This window comes from Ursus americanus, chromosome 12, assembly GCF_024610735.1.
Source record: "Ursus americanus isolate L20-20 chromosome 12, mUrsAme1.1.p, whole genome shotgun sequence".
Lineage (NCBI taxonomy): Eukaryota > Metazoa > Chordata > Mammalia > Carnivora > Ursidae > Ursus > Ursus americanus.
In genome coordinates, this window is record NC_142138.1 from 71,822,644 (window position 1) to 71,849,284 (window position 26,641).

The 26,641-nt window shown below is 44.5% G+C and overlaps 1 protein-coding gene and 1 long non-coding RNA gene across 3 annotated transcripts in view; one reads left to right on the plus strand and one right to left on the minus strand.

The window, feature by feature from the left end:
• The window catches only part of LOC148109233 (uncharacterized), a 338,759-nt gene that overhangs the window by 202,973 nt on the left and 109,145 nt on the right, over positions 1-26,641 (plus strand). The gene's annotated exons all lie outside the window — the stretch shown is intronic.
• On the minus strand, positions 7,692-19,362 carry LOC123787755 (uncharacterized). The gene is made up of 2 exons (XM_045790650.2): positions 19,201-19,362; positions 7,692-18,398 (listed from the first exon to the last, which is right to left on the minus strand). Exons 1-2 carry the CDS (start codon positions 19,336-19,338, stop codon positions 7,692-7,694), a joined length of 10,845 nt encoding a protein of 3,614 aa, XP_045646606.2. The 5' UTR covers positions 19,339-19,362.

Below are 26,641 nucleotides of genomic sequence, written 5' to 3' on the forward strand. Positions count from 1 at the left end.
TTTTTCTATTCTTTTGAGTGAGGCTTGGATGGCTATGTATTTCCCCCTTAGGACTGCCTTTGCAGTATCCCATAGGTTTTGGACTGTTGTATTTTCATTCTCATTGGTCTCCATAAATTGTTTAATTTGATTTTTGATTTCCTGGTTTATCGAGTCATTCCTGAGCAGGATGGTTCTTAGTCTCCAAGTGTTTGAGTTTCTTCCAAATTTTTCCTTGTGGTTGAGTTCCAATTTCAGAGCGTTGTGGTCTGAGAATATGCAGGGGATAATTTCAATCTTTTGGTATCGGCTGAGACCTGTTTTGTGTCCCAGAACATGGTCTATTCTTGAAAATGTTCCATGGGCATTAGAATAGAATGAGTATTCTTTGGTTCTGGGGTGTAGTGTTCTATATATATCTAAGAGGTCCAACTCGTCGAGTATGGCATTCAAAGCCTTTGATTCTTTGCTTAGTTTTTGCCAGGGTGTTCTGTCTATTTCTGAGAGTGGAGTGTTGAGGTCCCCTACTATTAATGTATTTTTATCTATATGTCTCTTTATTCTGGTTAAGAGTTGGCTTGTGTATCTTGCTGCTCCCCTGTTGGGGGCATATATATTTATAATTGTCATATCCACTTGTTGAATACTTCCTTTAAGAATAATATAGTGCCCTTCTGCATCTCTAACTATAGTCTGTAGTTTAAAATCCAATTTATCTGATATGAGAATTGCTACCCCAGCTTTCTTTTGAGGCCCATTTGCGTGAAAGATGGTACTCCATCCCCTTACTCTCAGTCTGAATGCATCTTTGGGTTCGAAATGAGTCTCTTGTAGACAGCAAATGGATGGGTCATTTCTTTTTATCCAATCTGCAACCCTGTGGCGTTTGAAACCAGAATTTAAACCATTAATGTTCAGGCTGAGTACTGAGAGATATGCTTTTAATTCTGCCATGTTGTCAGTAAAGTCTTTGTTTGTATTGGCTGTGACTTTCTGTTTTGTATCACTCTTGGGGCCTTTTTACTTTTATAGAACCCCCCGTAATACCTCCTGTAGGGCTGGTTTCGTGGTTATGAAATTGGCTAGTGACTGTCGATTCTGAAATGTCTTTATTTCTCCATCAATTCTGAATGACAGCCTTGCTGGATAAAGGATCCTTGGCTGCATGTTTTTCTCTGAAAGAGCTTTAAAAATGCTCCCCCAACCCTTTCTCTCATTCCAGGTCTGTGTAGACAGGTCTGATGTAATTCTGATGCCTTTGCCTTGGTACGTGAGAAATTTCTTTGCCCTGGCCGCTTTCAATACTGTTTCCTTGGATCTCATATTTGCGAATTGCACTATGACGTGACGTGGTGTAGGTCTGTCATGGTTGAGCTTGGGAGGGGTCCTCTCTGCCTCTTGGACACGAATGTTTGTTTCCCTTGCTAGATTAGGGAAGTTTTCAGCTACAATTTGTTCAAATATCTCTTCTAGACCTCTGTTTTTCTCCACCCCCTCGGGGATGCCGATGATTCTAACATTGGATCGTTTCGTTGAGTCAGTAATCTCCCGTAGCCAACATTCGTGGGCGTGGATTTTTTTAAGACCATCTTCTATTTTTATTTTTTCCTCTATTAACCCATCCTCCAATTCACTAACCCTTTCCTCCGCTTCCGTGACCCTGGCCGTCAGAGCCTCTAGTTTTGCCTGCATTTGGCTCATAGAATTTTTAATTTCTGTCAAATTCGCTCTCATTTCCGCCCTTAGGGATTGTATATTCTCAGTAATATTTTCCTGAATACTTTTTTCAAGTCTACTCATTATCTTGACCATTGTTACTCTGAATTCCATTTCTGATAATTTGGTTACATCCATATCCGTTACTTCTGTGGCAGAGGCCACTGATTCACTGTCTTTTCTTTGCTGGGGGGGGCTTCTCCTTCTTGTCATTCTGATGAAGAGAGGTTGCGGGCTTTCCAGAGCCCAAAATTATTGACTGGGTCCCAGGCCGTGCCCCTTGTTTTATAGGGATCTTAGAGATGTGGGCTTCTTCTTTAAAGATTTTATTTATTTACTTATCTGAGAGAGGGAAACAGACATTCAGCAAGAACGAAACAGAAGCAGGGGAGTGAGAGAGGAAGAAGCAGGCTCCCAGCGGAGGAGCCCGATGAGGGACTCCTTTCCGGAACGCCGGGATCACGCCCTAAGCCGGAGACAGGAGCTCAATGACTGCGCCACCCAGGCGCCTCCGGTTGTGGGCTTCTTGATTTTTCAGCCTGCCTTCTGTGTTCTGGGGGAGGGGCCTGCCGCGCCGATACTCAGGCAACCCTGTTTGGTTAGAGTCTCCGTGTCCCCTGCGAGGGAGGATGGGGATGGGCACTCTCTGAGCCGGTATTTCCAGGCTTTTGTTCTCTGGCGGCTTTCCCTGGCGGCCGGCTATGCCTCTTCTGAGGGTCAGAGCAGCAGAGGCTGCATTGTCACAGAACAGAGGGATTGCGGCCCGTTCTCCACTGATGTTCTGGCCACTTTAACTCTGTTACTGTTGGTGCTGCTCAACCCTGCGGCCGTCCCGGGATGTGCGCACCAACTCGGCGACCCTGCCCTCACTTCCAGGGCCGGCGCGTCTCTGTCCTTTGTGTTTCTAATGCCGCCAGCCACCGGCCGCCCAGCGCGCTCCCGGGTCTCCCGGTCTCAGTCTATGCCTGGTGAGCACACCTCGATTCCGGAGTTTCGTGAGAAGCCTGGTGGCGCGCGCACCCGGTTCAGGGTCTCAGTCTGCTGTTTCGCGGGTGCCGACCGCGAGTCCGCCCGCTCCCCCGTGCAGGTGGCCCGCCAGCCGCCAGCCGCCCCGCGCGCGCTCCGGGAGTTCCCGGTCTCAGTCTGGATCCCGTGAGCACACCGGGATTCCGGTGTTCCGGGAGATGCCTGGTGGCGCGCGCGTTCACGGCTCACCGGTCTCAGTCCGCTCTCTCGCGGGTGCCCTCTGTGTGTCCGCCCGCTCCCCCGTGCAGGTGGCTGCCGCTTCCCGGCGCCCAAACGCGGCGGCTCCCTCCCCCTTCCGTTTATCTTCCGATATCCGTGCACGGTTTACAGCTCCCCTCTTGGTACCTCAATACTCAGCGCTGGAGATGTTCATTTGTAGAGATCCAGATGCATCATCCTGCGTCTCAGGCTGATTCCGTGGTTATATAGGCTGGTCTGGTACCTATCCAGCTCGACTCAGGGGACCGGCTGAAAAAGGGGTCCCCTATTCCTCCGCCATCTTAACTCCAAGCAGAGAAAGACAATTATCGTATGGTTTCTCTCATCTATGGAACATAAGAAGTAGGAAGATCGGTAGGAGAAGAAAGGGATAAAGAAAGGAGGGGGTAATCAGAAGGGGGATGAAGCATGAGAGACTATGGACTCTGGGAAGCAAACTGAGGGCTTCAGAGGGGAGGGGGGTGGGGGAATGGGATAGGTCAGTCATGGGTATTAAGGAGGGCACGTATTGCATGGTGCACTGGGTGTTATACACAAATAATGAATCATGGAGCGTTACATCAAAAACTAAGGATATATTGTATGGTGACTAACATAACATAATAAAAAAGTATTATAAAAAATAATTTAGCCTGACTAGTTTTTAGGTCTTTTATCTCTGCAGTAAGCTACTCCCTGGTGTCTTGTATGCCTTTTTAAGCCCAGTTAGTATCCTTATGTTTTTTGCTTATATTCTGGATCAGGTATATTGCTTGTATCTGTTGATTAGATCCCTAGATATGACCTTTTTGCTCTTTCTTTTGCGATGAATTCCTCCATCTTGGCATTTTGTTTACGTCTCTGTGTTCTGCGTTTTAGGAAATCCTATTATGTTTCTGGCTTTATGAAGAAGAGGTCATATACTGGCTAGCACTTGGTGCCTCAGGAAAGGTCTCTGGTGTATGCTGTGCACACTGAGCTGGTGTGTTATGGCTTCTCTAGCCCTCAGGTCAGTCCTCTGCAGAGTGTCTCCTTGCTTGCAATGAGGAGTATTTGGATCTTGTCCAGAAAGTGGCAAGTTTAACTAGGTGTGCTCTGTTCTGCTTGTTAAAAGAGGCTTGATGCTTTCCCCCCTATACTTAAGCTTTGCAACAGTCTATGGTTAGTAGACTTGGGGGGTTGTGCTGGTCTTCTGAGGAGTGGCCCACTGTTCTGGTTCTCAGGAACACTTGCCCAAATAAAGAAGCAACTGCAGAGCACATGGTATTGGGGCTTGGTGTAAGCAGCTCATGCCTTCACCGTGGGCACTGTGCTGCTCACTGAAGTCAATAGTGCTGATGATTGAGAGAGGGAGAACAATGGTGCCAGCCTCTCTGTCATCCCCAGAGAGGAGAGTTTGTACCTGCTATTTGGGAAGCCCTCACAGGAGAGTGAACAATCTCCCCTTGTATGTCCCAGGTGCTCCTCAGATCTCTGCCTTCACCCTGTATGTGTCATGGACATCTGCCTGCCTGGCAGTGCAGTGCGCCTGTGTTTTATCCCGGACAGGCCATCTGAGTTTCAAAACTCCAGAGTTTAGGAAAATTGCATGGCATGGACCCACACTGGTCCTCTTGGGGAGGGTCTTGCTGTGCAGGGTTGGTGTAGATTTGTTCCGGAAGGACAGTTGCACCAATATGCAGGGGCCCCGAGTTTAGAGTGAAGTGCAGCAAAAAGCCGGTGTCCGGGTTACCTGTCCTCAGCAGCTGAGTCTGACTTATGCTTTAAGGATGGGGGAACACAGTGTCAACTGCTGGCTCTTTTTTCCCCTGAGAGGCAATGCCACCTCTCCCAGATCACTCCAGGAAGGGGGAAACATCTTTTTCAGTGCAACCCAGGGGACCCTCAGATCATGCCATCTGCTCCCATGCCTTTGCCCTCCTTCTCCACAGGAGCACTGCAGGGCCTGCCAGACTCAATACCAGCCATGGCACAGACCTCTAAAACTCCAGCCTTTGAGCTCCACTGGTTGTAAAATCTCTTGATAATCAGCCCCTCTCATTTTTCCAGTCAATGGCTGCTGTCTGTCTCTCTGTCTCTGTCTCTCTATCACCTTTCTCCATGATCAGGACTCCCTCCCTTCCACAGTACCTGTGATCCTTTTCTCCCCCAAATCACATCCCTGCACCTCCTACCTTCCATGATATGGTCTCTTCTCCCTCAAGTTGTGCACTTTGTTCTGTTAGTCCTCAGATTGATTTCTTAGGTGTTCAGAATGATTGTATATTTATTCAGCTGCCTTAAGGGATGTGGCAAGCATAGGGTCCTCCTACTACTCTGCCATTTTAGCTCCCCTTACCAATATTTCAATTACTATTGGTGGTTTTTTGTTTTTTAAAATTTTTGTTATTAATTAGTTAGTTATTTTAAATTCAATTAGCCAAGGTATAGTACATCATTAGTTTTTGATAAAATGTTCAATGATTCATTAGTTCAGTATAACACCCAGTGTTCATCATATCACATGCCCTCTTTAATGCCCATCACCCAGTTCAATTTAATTGATGTGTACTGTATTATTAGTTTCAGGGATACAATCCAGTGATTCATGAGTTGCATACAACACCCAGTGCTCATTACTTCAAGTGCCCTCCTTAATACTCATTGCCCAGTTATCCCATTCCCCCCCCCCTCCTCCAGCAACCCTCAGTTTGTTTTCCATAGTAAAGAGTCTCTTATGGTTTGCCTCCCTCTCTGTTTTCATCTGATTTTATTTTTCCTTCCCTTCCCCTATGATCCTCTTTCATTTCTTAAATTCCACATATGAGTGAAATAATATGGTATTTGTCTTTTTCTAACTGACTTATTTTTCTTAGCATAGTTCCTCTAGTTTTATCCATGTCATTACAAATGGCAAGATTTCATTCTTTTTGGTGGCTGAGTAATAGTCCATTGTATATATATATATATGCCACATCTTCTTTATTGATTTATCTGTCAATGGATATCTGGGCTCTTTCCATATTTTGGCTATTGTGGACATTGGTGCTATTACACTACTATGTATTTACCCAAAGGATACAAATGTAGTGATTTGAAGTGGCACATGCACCCTAATGTTTATAGCAGCAATTTCTAATGATGCTTTGATAATTAGTGTTTATTCAGAGAATGAATGGTGATGGATAGATATGTATGAATTGATTACTATTTAGGGTTAACTACCATATATTCAGTTATTTTTTATGTGTACATTTATAGTATAACAATTATTTTCTTTTCTTTCACTAATTAACTAAGATGACTAGTGTACTGTTGATCACATAGCACAGTGATCAAAGTTTGTATAGGCTTTCTTAAAATATTTAAAAGTAAATTGAATATATTCTGAGTCTAATCAGAAAATTCAGCTTGTGTTTTGTTTTTTCATAAAACTTCTGCCCCAAATAGCGGCTTGTGATCTTGAACACCCTTGATGAATTTCACTTTAATTTGAATTTCAAAAGTGAAAGTGGAAGAAAATGCAATATTTATAGCAGCAGTGTCCACAATAGCCAAAGTAAATAAAAAGCCCAGATTTCCATTGACAGATGAATCAATAAAGAAGATGTGGTATGTAAACACACACACACACACACACACACACACACACACACACACACACACACTGGAATATCACTCAGCCACCAAAAAGAATGAAATCTTGCCATTTGCAATGACATGGATGAAACTAGAAGGAATTATGCTAAGCAAAATAAGTCAGTTAGAGAAAGACAAATACCATATGATTTCACTCATATGTGGAATTTAGGAAACGAAAGAGGATCATAGGGGAAGGGAAGGAAAAATAAAATCAGATGAAAACTGAGAGGGAGGCAAACCATAAGAGACTCTTAACTATGGAAAACAAACTGAGGGTTGCTGTAGGGGAGGTAGGTGGGAGGATGGGTTAACTGAGTGACGGGCATTAAAAAGGACACGTGTGTAATAAACATTGGGCGTCATAATGCAACTGATGAATAACTGAACTTTATCTCTGAAACTAATGATACAGTATATGTGAATTAATTGAATTTAAATAAAATAAAATTAAAAAAGAAATGTTCATATGATCCCATGGCAGGGAGCTATGTTTGTTTGTGAAGACAAAAAAGAAGAGCAACTATACCTTGTTAGAAAGTTTATTGACAATTTTTATGCAATATAGGAGGTCATGACAATAAATTCAAAAGTAGTAATATGAAGTTCCAGTGGTGGCACAAAAGATGCAAATATTCTGACTCTTCAACTACTACAACATTCTTTGCTCAGGACATGGAATGTGTTACAATATTATTAGAGAAATTTTGGCTCCAAAATCATGTTCCTTAGCTCCCTGGATAGGTTTGTCAGTGGTCAATTAAAATACAATCTGGAAAGTCCAAAATCTGAGTTTCAGACATTTTTTAAAAAATGATTATTTTATCCCAAAGCACTCAAATCATTTTGTCATATAGTTCTGAATATAGTTCCAAGTGCTATTTACTTCTTCCATTCACTGTTTTCTATACAAAGAGCTTAGTGATTATGGAGTCTTTTTTTTTTTTATGGAGACTTAAAAAAAAAAAGAAAAACAACCCACACCGAATGAGAGGAATAGAGTACAGTGCTACAGTTAAATAAAAGAACAGGCATATGCCCCCACTAACAAAAGAAAGGATCACGGTAAATAATTTAATTCCATGTTGTATTTTCATTTCTTCTCGGGTTGGTTCTTATCTTGAGTTAGTTTGTTTTCTGTTGGCTTCAAATGATTATTCAAAGTAATAATACCTTTGTTCTTGGACATATTCATAGAGTGGAGTTTTGCTATCTAAGTGAAAGGAACCTGAGTCTGTTCTCTCCCTTTTGTGGCAACCTCTGGCATCCATGTTTCTTGCCTGCTTATCATCCACATCCTGACTATATATTCTGGTGCTTCCTAACAAACTTGATTCAGGCCCTTGCTTTTGCTTTTCCCCCGTCCACATGACTGTACTGCTTGATGAATATTTATACCCACATTCTTCAGTTCCTGTAAGGTCTTGACTATCATGAGAGTGACTAGAAATGAATCCTTGACTTCTGCTTCTGCTGTCAATTGACTGCCCATAGCTGTCACTTGATAGTCCATGGCTATATACTTGTCTTTCATTAGTGCTGGATCCAGATTCACCTTGGATGTCTCCTGATTGTCTATTACTTAATCCCTGTCTTACTAAACTTGTGCTGGATCTTACCTGCTCATGAGAAGATGTATCTCCCAAATGCTGCTGGCTGGATCCATATATACCTATAGTATTGAATTCTGACTGTCCATGACTAGACCCTGATGGTTCATGAATCTGTTTCCCCCAATCTTCTGAATGCTCTTTATTATCACTATGGGATCCATGCCTTTGAGTTGAATTAGATTTTGAATAGCTGTGAGCTGATATGGACTGTCCATGGCTGGATATAGAATGGTTGCTTGACTGCTTATGAGTAATAGATCCCCATCTTCCAGATTGAACATGGGTGTCATTTGATTGTTCATGACTTACTACTGAATGCCCATGAATAGATCCCTGTCTTCTAGTTACATTGGATCCAGACTGATTATGGGAATCACTTGACTGTCCATGACTTGAACTTTGTCTTCCTATTATTTCAGTTGCTTTTGATCCTGTATGGTCAAATCGAGAAACTGATTGTCCGTGTGTAGACACTTGATTGTTTGCAGCTCTATCCAATGACCTCAAAGGGCTAGCATTGCGGCTGCTTGTTCTGCTGCCCCCAGAAGGTCCATACCCAGACTGCCCATAGTCATATTCTGCACTTCCATAACTGCCATGTTTCCAACCTTGACCTGATCCATGTTGTCTTCCACTAATCTGTGACTGAGAATGACTTACTCTAGATTGGTGATGACTGCTATGTGACTGTTTCCTTATGCTGTCCTTGGACTGCCCATGGGTATCATGTGACTGTGTATGGCTGGACCCATGTCTCTCTATTGTGCCAGTTCCTAATTGCCCATGGGAAGATGTGGTCTGCCCCTGGACAGAGCCTGAGTATGTAGATTTGTCTCCTGTCAGCTCATGGGAGGATCCAAAATTCTGTGAACTTCCAGAAACTGGTTGCTTCTGAATTGATGTCCACCCATGATCTATGATAGAATGCTTAGAACTATCTCCTGACTGTTCAGTGCTAGATTCATACCTTCTAGTTGTATCAGTAACTGTGTGTTTGGGGACAGACCCGTAATGCCCATGACTAGAAACTGAGTGTCTTTGTGACACTCCTGAGGACCTTTCAGTGTCACTGGATTCACTGAGACTAGATCCCCTTATTCCGCTCCTACTAGATTCTGTCATGGTGGCTTGTCCATGACCAGACTGGGCATGTCCACTGATGTCTCCTGAGTGTCCATGAGTAGTTCCCTGTCTCCCTTTAGCTGTGGATCGTGACTCTGCATGTTGAGATCCACTGTGGCCATGTGGGGATCCTGCATGTGTCTGTCCAACTCCTGAATGTCTTTCAGTGTCACTGGACTCATTGACACTAGATCCCCTTCCTGCAGTTCTACTGGATTGTGTCCTGGTGGCTTGTCCATGACCAGACTGGGCATGTCTAGTGCTATCTCCTGACTGTTGATGAATAGTTCGCTGTCTACCTTTAGCTGTGGATCCTGACTCTCCATGTTGAGATCCAGTGTGAACATGAGATGATCCTGCCTGTGTCTGTGGGACTCCTGAGGGCCTTTCAGTGTCACTGGACTCACTGACACTGGATCCCCTTCCTGCAGTCCTACTGCTTTCTGTCCTGGTGGCTTGACCGTACCCAGACTCAGCATGTCCCCTGGCATCTCCTGACTGTCCGTGAGTAGTTCCCTGTCTCCCTAGAGCTATGGATCCTGAGTCTCCTTGCTGAGATCCGGTGTGGCCTAGAGAGGATCCTGTGTGTGTCTGTGGGATAACTGAGTGCCCCTCTGTGTCACTGGATGCACTGCCCCTGGATCTCCTACTTGTAGCCCTACTGGATGCTGTCCTGGTGGCTTGTCCATCACTGGTTTGGGAATGTCTACTGGTATCTCCTGGCTGTGCATGAGTAGTTCCCTGTCTCCCTGTAGCTGTTGTTCCCGACTCTCCTTGTTGAGATCCAGTGTGGCTATGAGAGGATCCTGTGTGTGTCTGTGGGACACCTGAGTGCCATTCAGTGTCACTGGACTCGCTGACACTGGATCTCCTTGTAGCCCTGCTGGACTGTGTCCTGGTGGCTTGTCCATGACCAGTTTGGGTATGTCTGCTGGTATCTCCTGACTGTGCATGAGGAGTTCCATGTCTCCCTTTAGCTGTGGATACTGAGTCTCCTTGTTGAGACCCAGTGTGGCCATGAGAGGATTCTGCATGTGTCTGTGAGACTCCTGAGTGACTTTCAGTGTCACTGGATTCACTGACACTGGATGTCCTTCTTGCATTCCTACTGGATCCTGTCCTGGTGGTTTGTCCATAACCCGACTGGGCATGTCTACTGGTGTCTCCTGACTGTGCGTGACTAGTTCCCTGTCTCCCTTTAGCTGTGGATCTTGACTCTCCTTGTTGAGATCCAGTGTCGTCATGAGAGGATCCTGTGTGTGTCTGTGGGACGCCTGAGTGCCTTTCAGTGTCACTGGACTCACCGACACTAGATCCCCTTCTTGCAGTCCTACTGCTTTCTGTTCTGGTGGCTTGACCATGCCCAGACCCAGCATGTCCACTGATGTCTCCTGACTGTGCATGAGTAGTTCCCTGTCTCCCTTTAGCTATGGATCCTGACTCTCCATGTTGAGATCCAGTGTGGCCATGAGAGGATCCTGCGTGTGTCTGTGGGACTCCTGAGTGCTTTTCAGTGTCACTGGACTCACTGATACTAGATCCCCTTCTTGTAGTCCTACTGGATCCTGCCCTGGTGGTTTGTCCATGACCAGACTGGGCATGTCTACTGCTGTCCCGTGACTGTGCGTGAGTAGTTCCCTGTCTCCCTTTAGCTGTGGATCCTAACTCTCCATGTTGAGATCCAGTGTGGCCATGAGAGGATCCTGTGTGTGTCTGGGAGATTCCTGAGTGCCCCTCTGTGTCACTGGACTCACTGCCCGTAGATCTCCTACTTGTAGCCTTACTGGATGCTCTCCTGGTGGCTTGTCCATCACTGGTTTGTGAACGTCTACTGGTATCTCCTGACTGTGCATGAGTAGTTCCCTGTCTCCCTGTAGCTGTTGTTCCCGAATCTCCTTGTTGAGATCCAGTGTGGCCATGAGAGGATCCTGTGTGTGTCTGTGGGGCACCTGAGTGCCAATCAGTATCACTGGACTCACTGACACTGGATCTCCTTGTAGCCCTGCTGGACTGTGTCCCGGTGGCTTGTCCATGACCAGTTTGTGTATGTCCACTGGTATATCCTGACTGTGCATGAGGAGTTCCATGTCTCCCTGTAGCTGATGATCCAGACTCTCGTTGTTGAGATCCAGACTGGTCATGAGAGGATCCTGCATGTGTCTGTGGGACTCTTGAGTGCCTTTCGGTGTCACTGGACTCACTGACACTGGATTTCCTTCTTGTAGCTCTACTGGACTGTGTCCCAGTGGCTTGTCCATGACTGGTGTTGATATGTCTTCTGGCATCTCCTGACTGTGCATGGGTAGATCCCCGTCTCCCTTTAGCTGTGGATACTGAGTCTCCTTGTTGAGATCCACTGTGGCCATGAGAGGATCCTGCGTGTGTTTGTGAGACTCCTGAGTGACTTTCAGTGTCACTGGACTCACTGACACTGGATCTCCTTCTTGTAGCTCTACTAGACTGTGTTCCAGTGGCTCGTCCATAACCAGTTTGGGTATGTCTACTGGTATCTCCTGACTGTGCATGTGTAGTTCTCTGTCTCTCTTTAGCTGTGGCTCCTGACTCTCCATGTTGAGATCCTGTGTGGCCATGAGAGGATTTTGTGTGTGTCTGGGAGACTCCTGAGTGCCTTTCAGTGTCACTGGACTCACTGACACTAGATCCCCTTCTTGCGGTGCTACTGGATTCTCTCCTGGTGGCTTCTCCATGATCCAACTGGACATTTCTACCGGTGTCTCGTGACTGTGCATTAGTAGTTCCCTGTATCCCTTTAGTTATGGATCCTGACTCTCCTTGTAGAGATCCAGTGTGTTCATGAGAGGATCCTGCATCTGTCTGTGTGACTCCTGAGTGTCTTTCCGAGTCACTGGACTCACTGACACTAGATCCCCTTCTTGCTGTCCTACTGCTTTCTGTCCTGGTGGCTTGACCGTGCCCAGACCCAGCATGTCCACTGATGTCTCCTGACTGTGCATGAGTAGTTCCCTGTCTCCCTTTAGCTGTGGATACCGAGTCTCCTTGTTGAGATCCACTGTGGCCATGAGAGGATTCTGCGTGTGTCTGTGAGACCCCTGAGTGCTTTTCAGTGTCACTGGACTCACTGAGACTAGATCCTGTTCTTGCAGTCCTACTGGACCCTGACCTTGTCGTTTGTCCATGACCCGACTGAGCATGTCTATTGGTATCTCCTGACTGTTCATGTGCATTTCCCTGTCGCCCTAGAACTGTGGATCCCGAGTCCCCTTGTTGAGATCCAGCGTAGCCATGAGAGGATCCTGTGTGTGTCTGTGAGAGTCCTGAGTGCCTTTCAGTGTCACTGGACTCGCTGACACTAGATCCCCGTCTTGCAGTGCTACTGGATTCTGTCCTGGATACTTGTCCATGACCTGACTGGACATTTCTACTGGTGTCTTGTGACTGTGCATGCGTAGTTCCCTGTCTCCCTCGAACTGTGGATCCTGAGCCTCCTTGTTGAGATCCAGTGTGGCCATAAGAGGATCCTGTGTGTGTCTGTGGGACACCTGAGTGCTTTTCAGTGTCACTGGACTCACTGACACTGGATCTCCTTCTTGTAGCTCTGGTGGACTGTGTCCCAGTGGCTTGTCCATGACCAGTTTGGGTATGTCTGCTGGTATCTCTTGACTGTGCATGAGGAGTTCCATGTCTCCCTTTAGCTGTGGATACTGAGTCTCCTCGTTGAGACCCAGTGTGGCCATGAGAGGATTCTGCGTGTGTCTGTGAGACTCCTGAGTGACTTTCAGTGTCATTGGATTCACTGACACTGGGTGTCCTTCTTGCATTCCTACTGGATGCTGTCCTGATGGTTTGTCCATGACCCGACTGGGCACGTCTACCGGTGTCTCCTGACTGTGCGTGACTAGTTCCCTGTCTCCCTTTAGCTGTGGATCCTAACTCTCCATGTTGAGATCCTGTGTGGCCATGAGAGGATCCTGGGTGTGTCTGGGAGACTCCTGAGTGCCCCTCTGTGTCACTGGACTCACTGCCCATAGATCTCCTACTTGTAGCCCTACTGGATGCTGTCCTGGTGGTTTGTCCATCACTGGTTTGGGAACATCTACTGGTATCTCCTGACTGTGCATGAGTAGTTCCCTGTCTCCCTGTAGTTGTTGTTCCTGACTCTCCTTGTTGAGATCCAGCGTGGCCATGAGAGGATCCTGTGTGTGCCTGTGGGACACCTGAGTGCCATTCAGTGTCACTGGACTCACTGACACTGGATCTCCTTGTAGCCCTGCTGGACTGTGTCCTGGTGGCTTGTCCATGACCAGTTTGGGTATGTCTGCTGGTATCTTCTGACTGTGCATGAGGAGTTCCATGTCTCCCTTTAGCTGTGGATACTGAGTCTCTTTGTTGAGACCCAGTGTGGCCATGAGAGGATTCTGCATGTGTCTGGGAGACTCCTGAGTGACTTTCAGTGTCACTGGACTCACTCAGATTAGATCCCGTTCTTGCAGTCCTACTGGAACCTGCCCTGGTGGTTTGTCCATGAGCTGACTGAGCATATCTGTTGGTATCTTCTGACTGTTCATATGTAGTTCCCTGTCTTCCTAGAGCTGTGGATCTTGACTCTCCTTGTTGAGATCCAGTGTGGTCATGAGAGGATCCTGCATGTGTCTGTGGGACTCCTGAGTGTCTTTCAGTGTCACTGGACTCACTGACACTGGATCTCCTTCTTGTAGCTCTACTAGACTGTGTCCCAGTGGCTTGTCCATGACCAGTTTGTGTATGTCTACTGGTATCTCCTGACTGTGCATGTGTAGTTCTCTGTCTCCCTTTAGCTGTGGCTCCTGACTCTCCATGTAGAGATCCAGTGTGGCCATGAGAGGATCCTGTGTGTGTCTGTGGGACACCTGAGTGCCATTCAGTATCACTGGACTCACTGACACTGGATCTCCTTGTAGCCCTGCTGGACTGTGTCCCGGTGGCTTGTCCATGACCAGTTTGTGTATGTCCACTGGTATCTTCTGACTGTGCATGAGGAGTTCCATGTCTCCCTGTAGCTGATGATCCAGACTCTCGTTGTTGAGATCCAGACTGGTCATGAGAGGATCCTGCATGTGTCTGTGGGACTCCTGAGTGCCTTTCGGTGTCACTGGACTCACTGGCACTGGATTTCCTTCTTGTAGCTCTACTAGACTGTGTCCCAGTGGCTTGTCCATGACTGGTGTTGATATGTCTGCTGGCATCTCCTGACTGTGTATGGGTAGATCCCCATCTCCCTTTAGCTGTGGATACTGAGTCTCCTTGTTGAGATCCACTGTGGCCATGAGAGGATCCTGCCTGTGTTTGTGAGACTCCTGAGTGCCTTTCAGTGTCACTGGACTCACTCAGATTAGATCCCGTTCTTGCAGTCCTACTGGATCCTGCCCTGGTGGGTTGTCCATGAGCTGACTGAGCATATCTGTTGGTATCTCCTGACTGTTCATATGTAGTTCCCTGTCTCCCTAGAGCTGTGGATCTTGACTCTCCTTTTTGAGATCCAGTGTGGTCAGGAGAGGATCCTGCATGTGTCTGTGGGACTCCTGAGTGTCTTTCAGTGTCACTGGACTCACTGACACTGGATCTCCTTCTTGTAGCTCTACTAGACTGTGTCCCAGTGGCTTGTCCATGACCAGTTTGGGTATGTCTACTGGTATTTCCTGACTGTGCATGTGTAGTTCTCTGTCTCCCTTTAGCTGTGGCTCCTGACTCTCCATGTTGAGATCCTGTGTGGCCATGAGAGGATCCTGTGTGTGTCTGGGAGACTCCTGAGTGCCCCTCTGTGTCACTGGACTCACTGAGACTAGATCCTGTTCTTGCAGTCCTACTGGACCCTGCCCTTGTTGTTCGTCCATGACCTGACTGAGCATGTCTATTGGTATCTCCTGACTGTTCATGTGCACTTCCCTGTCTCCCTAGAACTGTGGATCCCGAGTCTCCTTGTTGAGATCCAGTGTGGCCATGAGAGGATCCTGTGTGTGCCTTTGAGAGTCCTGAGTGCCTTTCAGTGTCACTGGACTCACTGACACTAGATCCCCGTCTTGCAGTGCTACTGGATTCTGTCCTGGTTACTTGTCCATGACCTGACTGGACATTTCTACTGGTGTCTTGTGACTGTGCATGCGTAGTTCCCTGTCTCCCTCGAACTGTGGATCCTGAGTCTCCTTGTTGAGATCCAGTGTGGTCATGAGAGGATCTTGTATGTGTCTGTGGGACGCCTGTGTGCCTTTCTGTGTCAGTGGACTCACTACCACTGGATCTCCTTCTTGTAGCCCTACTGGATGCTGTCCTGGTGGCTTGTCCATCACTGGTTTGGGCATGTCTACTGGTGTCTCCTGACTGTCCGTGACTAATTCCCTGTCTCCCTACAGCTGTGGATCCCGACTCTGCATGATGAGATCCAGTGTGGCCATGAGAGGATCCTGTGTGTGTCTGTGAGACTCTTGAGTGCCTTTCAGTGTCACTGGACTCACTGACAGTAGACTCTCTTCTTGCTGTCCTACTCGTTTCTGTACTGGTGGCTTGTCCACAACCCAACTGGCCATGTCTACTGGTGTCTCGTGACTGTGCATGAGTAGTTCCCTGTCTCCCTTTAGCTATGGATCCTGAGTCTCCTTGTAGAGATCCAGTGTGTCCATGAGAGGATCCTGCGTGTTTCTGCGGGACTCCTGAGTACCTTTCAATGTCACTGGACTCACTGAGACTAGACCTCCTTCTTGCAGTCCTACTGGTTCCTGCCCTGGTGGCTTGTCCATGACCCGACTGGACACTTCTACTGTTGTCTTGTGACTGGTAATGAGTAGTTCCCTGTCTCCCTTTAGCTAAGGATCCTGAGTCTCCTTGTTGAGGTCCACTGTGGCCATGAGAGGATCCTGCATGTGTCTGTGGGACTTCTGAGTGCCATTCAGTGTCACTGGACTCACTGAGACCAGATCCCTTTCTTGCAGTCCTCCTGGATTCTGTCCTGGTGGCTTGACTGTGCCCAGACCCATCATGTCCACTGATGTCTCCCGACTGTGCATGAGTAGTTCTGTGTCTCCCTTTAGCTGTTTCCCTTGTCTGATTTTCAGGTGAATCTGATACAGGCCTTTCAGATTTTGGAGACCCTTTTCCAGAACAGGTCCCATAGCTTTCTTCTCCTCCTAGCCTACGGTCATATTTGTCATAGCCAGCTGATTGACCTGAGCTAATCTCATGTTGATCATAAGTAGAAGACTGTCTTGAGTTAGATTCACGTTGACTATGTTTAGAGGACTTGCCTGAGGAAGACCCAGACCCAAAACTGGCAGATTGCCCTGAGCTGGAACTATGTTGGCCATAGCTAGAGTGACCTGATCTAGACTCATGTTGTCCAAAGCCCAGTGAATGACCTGAGCCAGTCCCAGAGGTAGGGGACTGATGTTTGCTAGATCCATATCCAAAGCTGGAGGATTGACCTGAGCCATACCTATGTTGTCCAGAGCTAGAAGATTGATGTCCACCAAACCCATGTTGTCCATAACCAAAGGACTGTCCTGAGACAGACCCATGCTGACCAAAACCAGAGGAATGACCTGAGCCAGATCCCTGTTGTCCAAAGCTAGAGGACTGACCTGAGCTGGATCCGTGTTGTCCAAAGCCAGAGGACTGTCCTGAGCTTGACCCATGTTGGCCACAGCTAGAGGACTGACCTGAGCCAGATCCCTGTTGTCCAAAGCTAGAGGACTGACCTGAGCTGGATCCGTGTTGTCCAAAGCCAGAGGACTGTCCTGAGCTTGACCCATGTTGGCCACAGCCAGAGGACTGACCTGAGCCAGATCCCTGTTGTCCAAAGCTAGAGGACTGACCTGAGCTGGATCCATGTTGTCCAAAGCCAGAGGACTGTCCTGAGCCAAATTCATGTTGTCCAAATCCAGAGGACTGACATGAACCAGAGCCATATTCAAAGCCAGAGGATTGACCTGAGGCTGACCCATGTTTTCCAAAGCCAGAGGACTGTCCAGAGCCAGACCCATGTTGTCCACATTTAGAAAATTCATTTGAACCAGACCCTTTTTGATGAGATTTTGGAAAGTGTCCACAAGAACCAGATCCATATTGACCATAACTAGAAGACTGACTTGTTCCAGACCCATACTGTTCACAGCAAGAGGACTGACTTGAACCTGTTCTCTGTTGTCTCCCACAGTTCTGTGTTTGACCACATGCTCTAGATCCATATTCTCTCTGACTAGAAGACTGGCTGCAGGAGCTAGGCTCATGTTGACCATATCCAGAAGACTGACCTCCTGAATTACATCCATGACCTAGTCCTCCACTACTTCCTGATTGATATCCTGACTGGGTACAGCTAGATTGATTTCCTTGCCCTCCAAATCTACCTTCCTGACAGGAAGTAGAAGCATTTTGTGGCCTTCCACACCCACCTGAATTGCTGGAACCACATGCATAGCTTTGCCTTCCATTGTCTCCTGACCCTCTAGAGCTAGATCCAAGCTTTTGTCCTCTACTCTCTCTTGACTGAGTAGAGTTTGATTCAAGTCCACTAACATCCAATCCATGTGACAGACCACCATGACTCTTCCTTCCCCTACTCTTCGATCCAGATCCAGATCCAGATTCATATTCCTTTTCAGAATCCCTAGAGGGGCTAACATGTGACTTGTTTCTTCTTTCCCCCAGCTCTCCAGAGCTGGAACCATGTCTTTCTTTGCCACTATTCCATGAGTGACCAGAGCTAGACCAATGGCGTCTTTTCTCAAATTCCTCTTGGTTTCCTGAGCTAGATAAACCACCTTGCCTTCCCAGCCTCCTTGAGTTTGACCCATGTCTATGTTTCATTCTTCCCCTTAAGCCCTCAGAACCATAAACATGCTCCCCTCCTTCACTCCAACTTGAATATCTGTAACCTGATTTCTGTCCCAGTGTTTCTTCTTCCTCTTCTGTTTCACTTTCTTCCTTTTGGTGTCGATGACCACGCCTATGCTTCTTTGACCCTGAAGCTTTGCAGTATTCTTTGCTGAGAACCCTGTTGCAGGCCATAGCCAGCTTGAATACCATCAGAAGAAACTCAGTAAAGTCCAGTCTTCGGTCATGATCTCGATCTAGCATGTGCATGATAACATCCACTGTGTCTGGATCATCTGGGTTCTGTATACAAGTGACATACCAAAGGAGACCTATTCAGCCTAGCCCACATAGGCAGGTAAAATATTCAGGTAAAGCTGTGGAATTGTGGATGTTTAACATTAGGTATTTTAAATCCAGTCAAATGTTACTTTAAACTAAAGCAGCCTAATAGGACCCAGCAGGTGAGAAGAGGTAATAGAAAAGAATAATCTATTGGGAACCCCAGCAGAATACAATTCAAGGACCTAGCTAGGGTATTAGGTACTCAGGTATAGCATACAGAAAAGAGTTGAATAATTCAAGTTCGGTACCTGGTATATTTTAGTTTTACATGCATTTTAAACATTACATGCTAATATATTCTATGTTAGGATCTATAATTTTAAAGGTAATAGTTAAGTATTTCTCAAATAGATGGAAGAAATGCTTGTTTTTTGTTTGCAGTTTTTAGTCATCCTGGATATTTGGCCAGCTCTCCCTGTAGACATTTCCCTCTCTATACTTTTTCTTCCATATTTAATAGGGCAATCTTTTAACTCATGTTTTAGCACACATTTATTTTCTGTTTTTTCAGAAGGAGAAACCTGGGGGCATAAAAATGTCTGAGGGTCTACATGATGGGTGAACACAGGAAAATGAAAAAACGTTCACCTTTCTAAAAATAAATAATGCCCCAGAAGACTTTCTGATCTCCCCAAAAAGTACACTCATAGAGTTTGTCCAAAGACCATTGAGAGTGTGCACTTTTTAGCTAATCTTTGGTCACATAACAGAGAATTTACAAGACCCTAGCAGCCTTCAGTCCTGGTGTATGGGTTCTTACCTTCATAATTGGACGAAACTCTTTCTCCAGAAGTTCCTTTAGTTCATCCTTGCTCAGTGTGCGACATTCCCCATCTTGCTTGGTGTATTTGTAGAAAACATCAATGACCGTGACAACACTTCTCAAGAGGTCGGTCATCTTTTTGCAAGTTTAAGTGAACCTGAAGAAAAAAGAAACAAAAGACCCTATTATTCATGTTGTTTTCCTTTAATCTATAAGCAAGAGATTTTTCAAATCTCCTGTCTCTTTTAAACCTAAAATACTTCAACAAGTAAGGATGGGTTAGGGATCTTTCAATACAGTGAAAACTTTGTTAATTTTGGGTTACTTTGCTAGGATCAAGTCATTGCATGTTGCTGACTGAACTAGGATTAGAGCTCAGATCTCCATGTCTTGGATGAATATATTCCTTACATAATGTCTCTACACTTTGTGTACTTTGGTGTTCTGGGTGTTGTCCTGGAGCTTCCAAGTTTCCAGAACCACCCAGATGTATTGTCCCAGTCTCTCTGGTGTTTCACTGTTTCTCTTGAGTCAAAAGTGACATACCTTCTATCATACCTATTTCTCCTCTGGGCACTAGATGCTAAACAGGATGGTTAAGGCCTTCAGCAAATAAAAAATGGGCATTCAGAAGCATGGTGATTCAGAAGCATGAGATAGCCCTCAGCAGTGCTCAGGAACTATCCTAATCTCAGCTTCAACCAAATACTTCAATCTTATTCTTATTCAATAACTAGGGAGAAAGGCTCAGCAATGCAGACAGTAGTTTGTCTACTGTGGATAACTCGATCTTGGAGTCCCAGGCACTGACACTGAACAGGGAAGGTACTCTACACCAGTGCAGGCCACCTCTCTATTTCAGCTGGCCAACCCAGAAAAAAAATGGCATGCAAAAGACTAGGAAGGGAGTGTGGAATGGCCTAGAAGAAGGCAAACTTCTTGGATTATTCATCTTGACAATAACAAATTTATTCTAAAAAGACCCCAGGATAAACAAAACTAACCAACCAAATAAATAAACAAAAAGAAAAGAAAAAGAAGCAGAATGAAATGGCCAAATATATATTAAATTCTGACTTAGCTCTTACTCCTGAATTTCTAATGTGGACAATAATCAAATATCCATCCATGTAGCTGGATGAATTTTCTCTCACCTGGTTCACCAAAGGAACACGTAGGATAAAGCCTGATGCAGCTTGCAGGGTGACCAGGGGATCGAGATAGTGGCCTTTATATAGCTAAAACTGTGTGGGTGCTGTCCTCTGTGGGATGGACTACTGATTCATTTCTAATCAAATCTAACCCCACCTCTGTCCATGTTTATCTTCCTACTTCTTCGCATTCTTATCTTTGAGATGATTGCAAAAAGGACAGTGCTGGTCCAGCTTCCAGTGTGAGGACATGTTGTAGGACACTTTTTTCAGGGTCATACACTTGTGAAAAGCAGAGAATATGTTTTAGAGGACTTGCATAGTTCATTACTTTCATTTAGTACCCACAATAAGTAGCAAAGTGTAAGAAAGGGATAAAGAAAGGGGGGTAATCAGAAGGGGGAATGAAGCATGAGAGACTATGGACTCTGAGAAACACACTGAGGGCTTCAGAGGGGAGGGGGGTGGGGGAATGGGATAGGCTGGTGATGGGTAGTAAGGAGGGCACGTATTGCATGGTGCACTGGGTGTTATACACAACTAATGAATCATCGAACTTTACATCAGAAACCAGGGATGTACTGTATGGTGACTAACATAATATAATAAAAAAACATTAAAAAAAAAGAAATAGAATATCTGTACCCTGAAAGGCCAGGTTTCTTTTTATAATGTAACCATATTTAAGACAACTTGGAAATAAAGAAATAAAAATAACCCAGGAAAAAAAAGTAGCAAAGTGTAAGATACTTGACAGGTGTGCAGTAAATGCATATTCAATTGAAAATGAACATAGGTCATGAGGCTTACCCAATTCATATCTTTTTGCAATAATAATAACTACCAGTTATTAAGAATTTACTATGTGCTGGAAATTATGATGAATATTTTTCATATATCTTCATATATCATTTAATCTTTATAAGATTTTTATGAGATTTGTTTGTTCATCCCGTGAAAAATCGTTCAGGGAGCATGAGTCCTCATAAAGGTCACACAGCCTGTAGGTGGAGAAACCAGGGTTTGAACCTGTAGCTACCTTATTATAAGGTCCTTTCTCTTAACCATTATACTAGCTTACCTCTGTATATCTATCACATACACCTATTATGTGGAAAAGTACACACTCTTTTAGGAACGTCAGGCCCAGCCAAACACAAAAAATAGGAAAGAGTGATATAAGGAGTACTATCAGCCAGGAAGACAAGAAATATTCTTTGGCCCCATGAAGGTCTTCTCTAAGCTACAAAAGTATACATTAATAGGCTGTACACAAAGTGATGTTTTAAGAACTCTTCAGGGTGAATCTAGAGTGAGCTTTCTTCTTGGGATTTTTTTCCTGGCATCCTGCTATCCATTCGTTATCTGGCAGCTTTGGGCCTAGGCCCTTGGACAAATGTCATTTATATACAGAAAGTCTATCAAATATAATACCTTACAGAAGTGAAAATAATCAGAGAGTTGTATTAGGCATGGAGAGGCAGCTCTTCTGTACTTTGCCACCAGGTGATGATGCTTCTTCTGCTGCTGAAGATAGCAGCTGTCATTAATTGTTTACTATCTTCTAGGCATGCTGGCTTTTCATTTATCTATCTATCTATCTATCTATCTATCTATCTATCTATCCTTTTTTAAAGTTTTTTAAAAGAATTTACTTATTCGAGAGAGAGATAGAAAGAGAGAGAGAGCGTGCACAAGCAGGGAGAGCAGCAGGCAGAAGGAGAAGCAGGGTCCCTGCTGAGCAAGGAGGCTGACATGGGACTTGATCCTAGGACACTGGGATCATGACCTGAGCTGAAGGCAGATTCTTAACCAATGAGCCACCCAGGGGCCCCTTATCTATTTATTCTTGACAGTAACTCTGTAAGGTCAATATTAATGCCACTCTCATTTTACAAATAAGGAAATGAAAGCATAGAGAAATTTACTAATATGTCAAAAATCACAGCTAGTAAGTGGCAGCTCTGAGACAGAAACCCATGCTGTCCAATGTGAGAGTTGGGCACATCTATAACCACATCTATAGCACATACTTGGGGGTGGGGAGGGTTGATTCCTATCTGGGTGTTCCTCCAGGGAAGTCATCTTAAATTACTCACCCCACCATCTAGACAGTGCCTAGAACTTAGTAAATACTTAGAACAGGTGTCTGTTCACAAAATAATGGTTACACCACTGAGATACACCCATTGCTCTTGTAGCCATGGAGCCGTAAACCAAAATGGCCACACAGAAAGTTGTGTTGTCCCCTCGATATTGTAGTCATTTTCAATAGTAGGCATCTTTTGGAACTGTGCTTGTTTTTTGCTGAGATGACTGCAAATGTCAGGAAGATTTTCAGAGTCTGACTCCAAACCAAGACAGGTTTTAAAGCCTCCCTTGCATAGCAACTCCAGTTTAGAACTTTGAAGCCAGTTCCATTGCTTGCCTCTTCAGAACTCCAGTATGCACTCTTGCATGCTGTGTGTGTTCAGGTCTTTCTTCCTCTTCTGACTTGCTCACAGAGAAAAGAAAAGGAGTGAGAATGATTTTGAGCTCCAGTCTGAGCTCTATCTTTTCCTGGCTATGTTCCTTAGGAAGTTCTCTAATCCTCTAAGCCTCAGTTTTCCAACTTTATAAAAGTGGGAATAATAACACCGACCTCACTAGGGGAGATTACTTAAGATAATATCACATATAGGAGGCACTCAATCATGTTAGATAAAATTAAGTTAGGAGCCAACAGTAGGCCTTTAAAAGCAGAAATACTACATCTCTGTCAAAAGCATGATAACTCATGATTCTTTTTATTTAAAAAAATAACAATTTCATTGAGCTATAATTTATATACCATAAAATTCAACCTTTTAAATTGTACAATTCAGTGATTTTTAGTATAGTCATGGAGTTGTGCAACTAAGTCAGGCTTGTCATGGTATCTGTGTCCTTAAGTAATTTACCTCACTTGTTAGTGCTTCAGTTTTCCCTCTGTAATAACCACAAAGGGGTGTTAGTGTCAGGGTGCAAGTGGACTCAGGTCAGACTATTTTAGCTGCAATTATCAGGAATAGTTAGGGTTCTACCAGAGCTCCACTTTTTGGAAAGGAACCAAAGTGATGGTCTCTAAGGGTTGATTGGATGACCTGTGGAGATTTTTGCTTTCCTGGGTTCTGAAAGACAGTTTATTCCAGTGAAGGAGAATCCTGGAGCCTGGAGATAGGGTGTAGTCTCAGCTACACCATTTCTCTGGGTCTGGATTTCCTTTCTGCCCTATACTACCTATCTCATCACCCTCTGCTCATTCCACATTTACACTATTCTGGGCTTTCTTCGATTTTAGGCCGATTTGGTGAAGCTGGTGCATTATTGGCCACTGAATCATCTTGAGGCAGAAGCAATAACTTGGAGTGTTAAGAATAACTGTAATTATAACAGCTTTTGTTTTTTCTTCACTGAATGTTGGCTGAATTTTGTTTCCGTGGCTCATCTTGTTCCGAGGTGGGGGCACACTTCTTTAAGTTAAAGTACTTCTGCTTTGGCTTCGTATCATGTTCAAATGGAATTCCTTAAGGACTTGTCTTGGGGCCTAAGTGGGGCCATGCCTGTCATAACAGCCAAGCACTTTCTCTATGCTGGGACTCTTAGGAGCACCAATTTTTGGGGTTTCTTAATGAACTCACCTTAGAGCTGATACCTGGGTGCTGCTCTAGCAGACTAGAGCATATTAAATGCTTCTTTTCTCTAAAAGTGGTTTAGGGAGCTGTTCTTAACTCATGGTATGATGTGGTAGAAAGAACATTGACTTTGTAGTAAAACAGACTGTTTCTATACACAAGCTCCAACAAACTCCTATAATACCTTGGGCAAGTTTTTAAATCTGTGACTCTGTTTCTGCACCTGTGGGATAATGAAGATAATATCAGACATGTGGGAATTAGATGAGATAATATTAAGATACTGTTGAGTACCTCATAGGAATTTAACACATTTTCTTTTCTTTTCCTTCTTATTCTCAGGGTTAATCTGATTAGTAGTTTATCAATAGCATTTGGGGGGTGATGGTTCCTGGATATGATTCTTAACCTCTTCCCTCCTGGTAGCCACTCTTCCAAAGTGAAATCAGAGTCCAATTGTGTTGAACTGTTGGAACCCAACCTTCAAATGAGTTTTGTTTTCTGTTATGAAAAATCCATGGGACGGGACTGGAGGAGATTATGCTAAGTGAAATAAGTCAAGCAGAGAAAGACAATTATCATATGGTTTCACTCATTTATGGAACATAAGAAATAGCAGGAAGATCAGTAGGAGAAGGAAGGGAAGAATGAAGGGGGGGGTAAACAGAAGGGGAATGAACCACAAGAGACTATGGACTCTGGGAAACAAACTGAGGGCTTCAGAGGGGAGGGGAGTAGGGGATTGGGATTGGCTGGTGATGGGTATTAAGAAGGGCACATATTGCATGGAGCACTGGGTGTTATATGCAAATAATGAATCATGGAACACTACATCAAAAAATAACGATGTACTGTATGGTGACTAACATAACATATAAAAAATTATTATTAAAAAAAAGAAAAATCCATGAGGAATGTGCAACCACTAGCTTCACCAGATAAGAATGCCCCACTCCTTTACGTCTCTGGTTAAGTTAATTCCAAGGTAACGTATGGTTTTTGGGGCTATTGTAAATGGGATGGATTCCCTAATTTCTCTTTCTTCAGTCTCATTATTCGTGTCTAGAAATGCAACTGATTTCTAAGCATTGATTTTGTATCCCGCCACATTACTGAATTGCTCTGTAACTTCTAATAGTTTGGGCGTGGATTCTTTTGGGTTTTCCATATAGAGTATAATGTCATCTGCAAAGAGAGACATTTTGACTTTGGATACCTTTGATCCCTTTTTGTTGTCTGATTGCTGTTGCAAGGACTTCTAGTACTATGTTGAATAATAGTGGTGAGAGTGGGCATCCTTGTCGTGTTCCTGATCTTAAGGGAAAGGCTTCCAGCTTTTCCCCATTGAGAATGATATTTGCTGTAGGCTTTTCATAGATGGTTTTTATGATTGAGGAATGTACCCTCTATCCCTACACTCTGAAGTGTTTTAATCAGGAAAGGATGCTGTATTTTGTCAAATGCTTTTTCTGCATCTATTGAGAGGATCATATGGTTCCTGAGTCTTTTCTTGTTGATTTGATATATCACGCTGATCGATTTGTGAATGTTGAACCACGCTTGCATCCCAGGTATGAATCTATATTCTAGAAACTATAAATCACTATTGAAAGACATTGAGGAAGACACAAAAAGATGGAAAAATATTCCATGCTCATGGATCAGAAGAATTAACATAGTTAAAATGTCCATGCTACCCAGAGCAATCTACACTTTCAATGCTATCCTGATCAAAATACCGATGACATTTTCAAAGAACTGGAACAAATAGTCCTTAAATTTGTATGGAACCAGAAAAGGCCTCGAATATCCAAGGAACTGTTGAAAAGGAAAAACAAAGCTGGGGGCATCACAATGCCAGATTTCGAGCTACACTACAAAGCTGTGATCACAAAGACAGCATGGTACTGGCCCAAAAACAGACACATAGACCAATGGAACAGAATAGAGAACCCAGAAATGGACCCTCGGCTCTTTGGGCAACTAATCTTTGATAAAGAAGGAAAAAACATCTAGTGGAAAAATGACAGTCTCTTCAATAAATGGTGCTGGGAAAATTGGACAGCTACATGCAAAAGAATGAAACTTGACCACTCTCTCACACCATACACACAGATAAACTCCCAATGGATGAAAGACCTCGATGTGAGACAGGAATCCATCAAAATCCTAGAGGAGAACATAGGCAGCAACCTCTATGACATCGGCCAAAGCAACCTATTTCATGACACATCTCCAAAGGCAAGAGAAACAAAACATAAAATGAAGTTGTGGGACTTCATCAAGAAAAAAAGCTTCTGCACAGCCATGGAAACAGTCAAAAAAACTAAGAGGCAGCCCACGGAATGGAAGAAGATATTTGCAAATGATGCTACAGATAAAAGACTGGTATCCACGATCTACAAAGAACTTCTCAAACTCAATACACGAGAAACAAATAATCAAATCATAAAATGGGCAGAAGATATGAACAGACACTTTTCCAATTATGACATACAAACGTCTAACAGACGCATGAAAAAATGTTCAAAATCATTAGCCATTAGGGAAATTCAAATCAAAACCACACTAAGGTACCACCTTACGCCAGTTAGAATGGCAAAAGTTGACAAGGCAAGAAACAACAATTGCTGG

Bases quoted from the DNA above. Each gene is read 5' to 3' on its own strand.
- LOC123787755 (XM_045790650.2), bottom strand. From the start codon at position 19,338: ATGACCGACCTCTTGAGAAGTGTTGTCACGGTCATTGATGTTTTCTAC. The intron at 18,399-19,200 runs GTAAGAACCCAT...ACTTGTATACAG, and splicing joins AGTTTCGTCCAATTATGAAG to AACCCAGATGATCCAGACAC.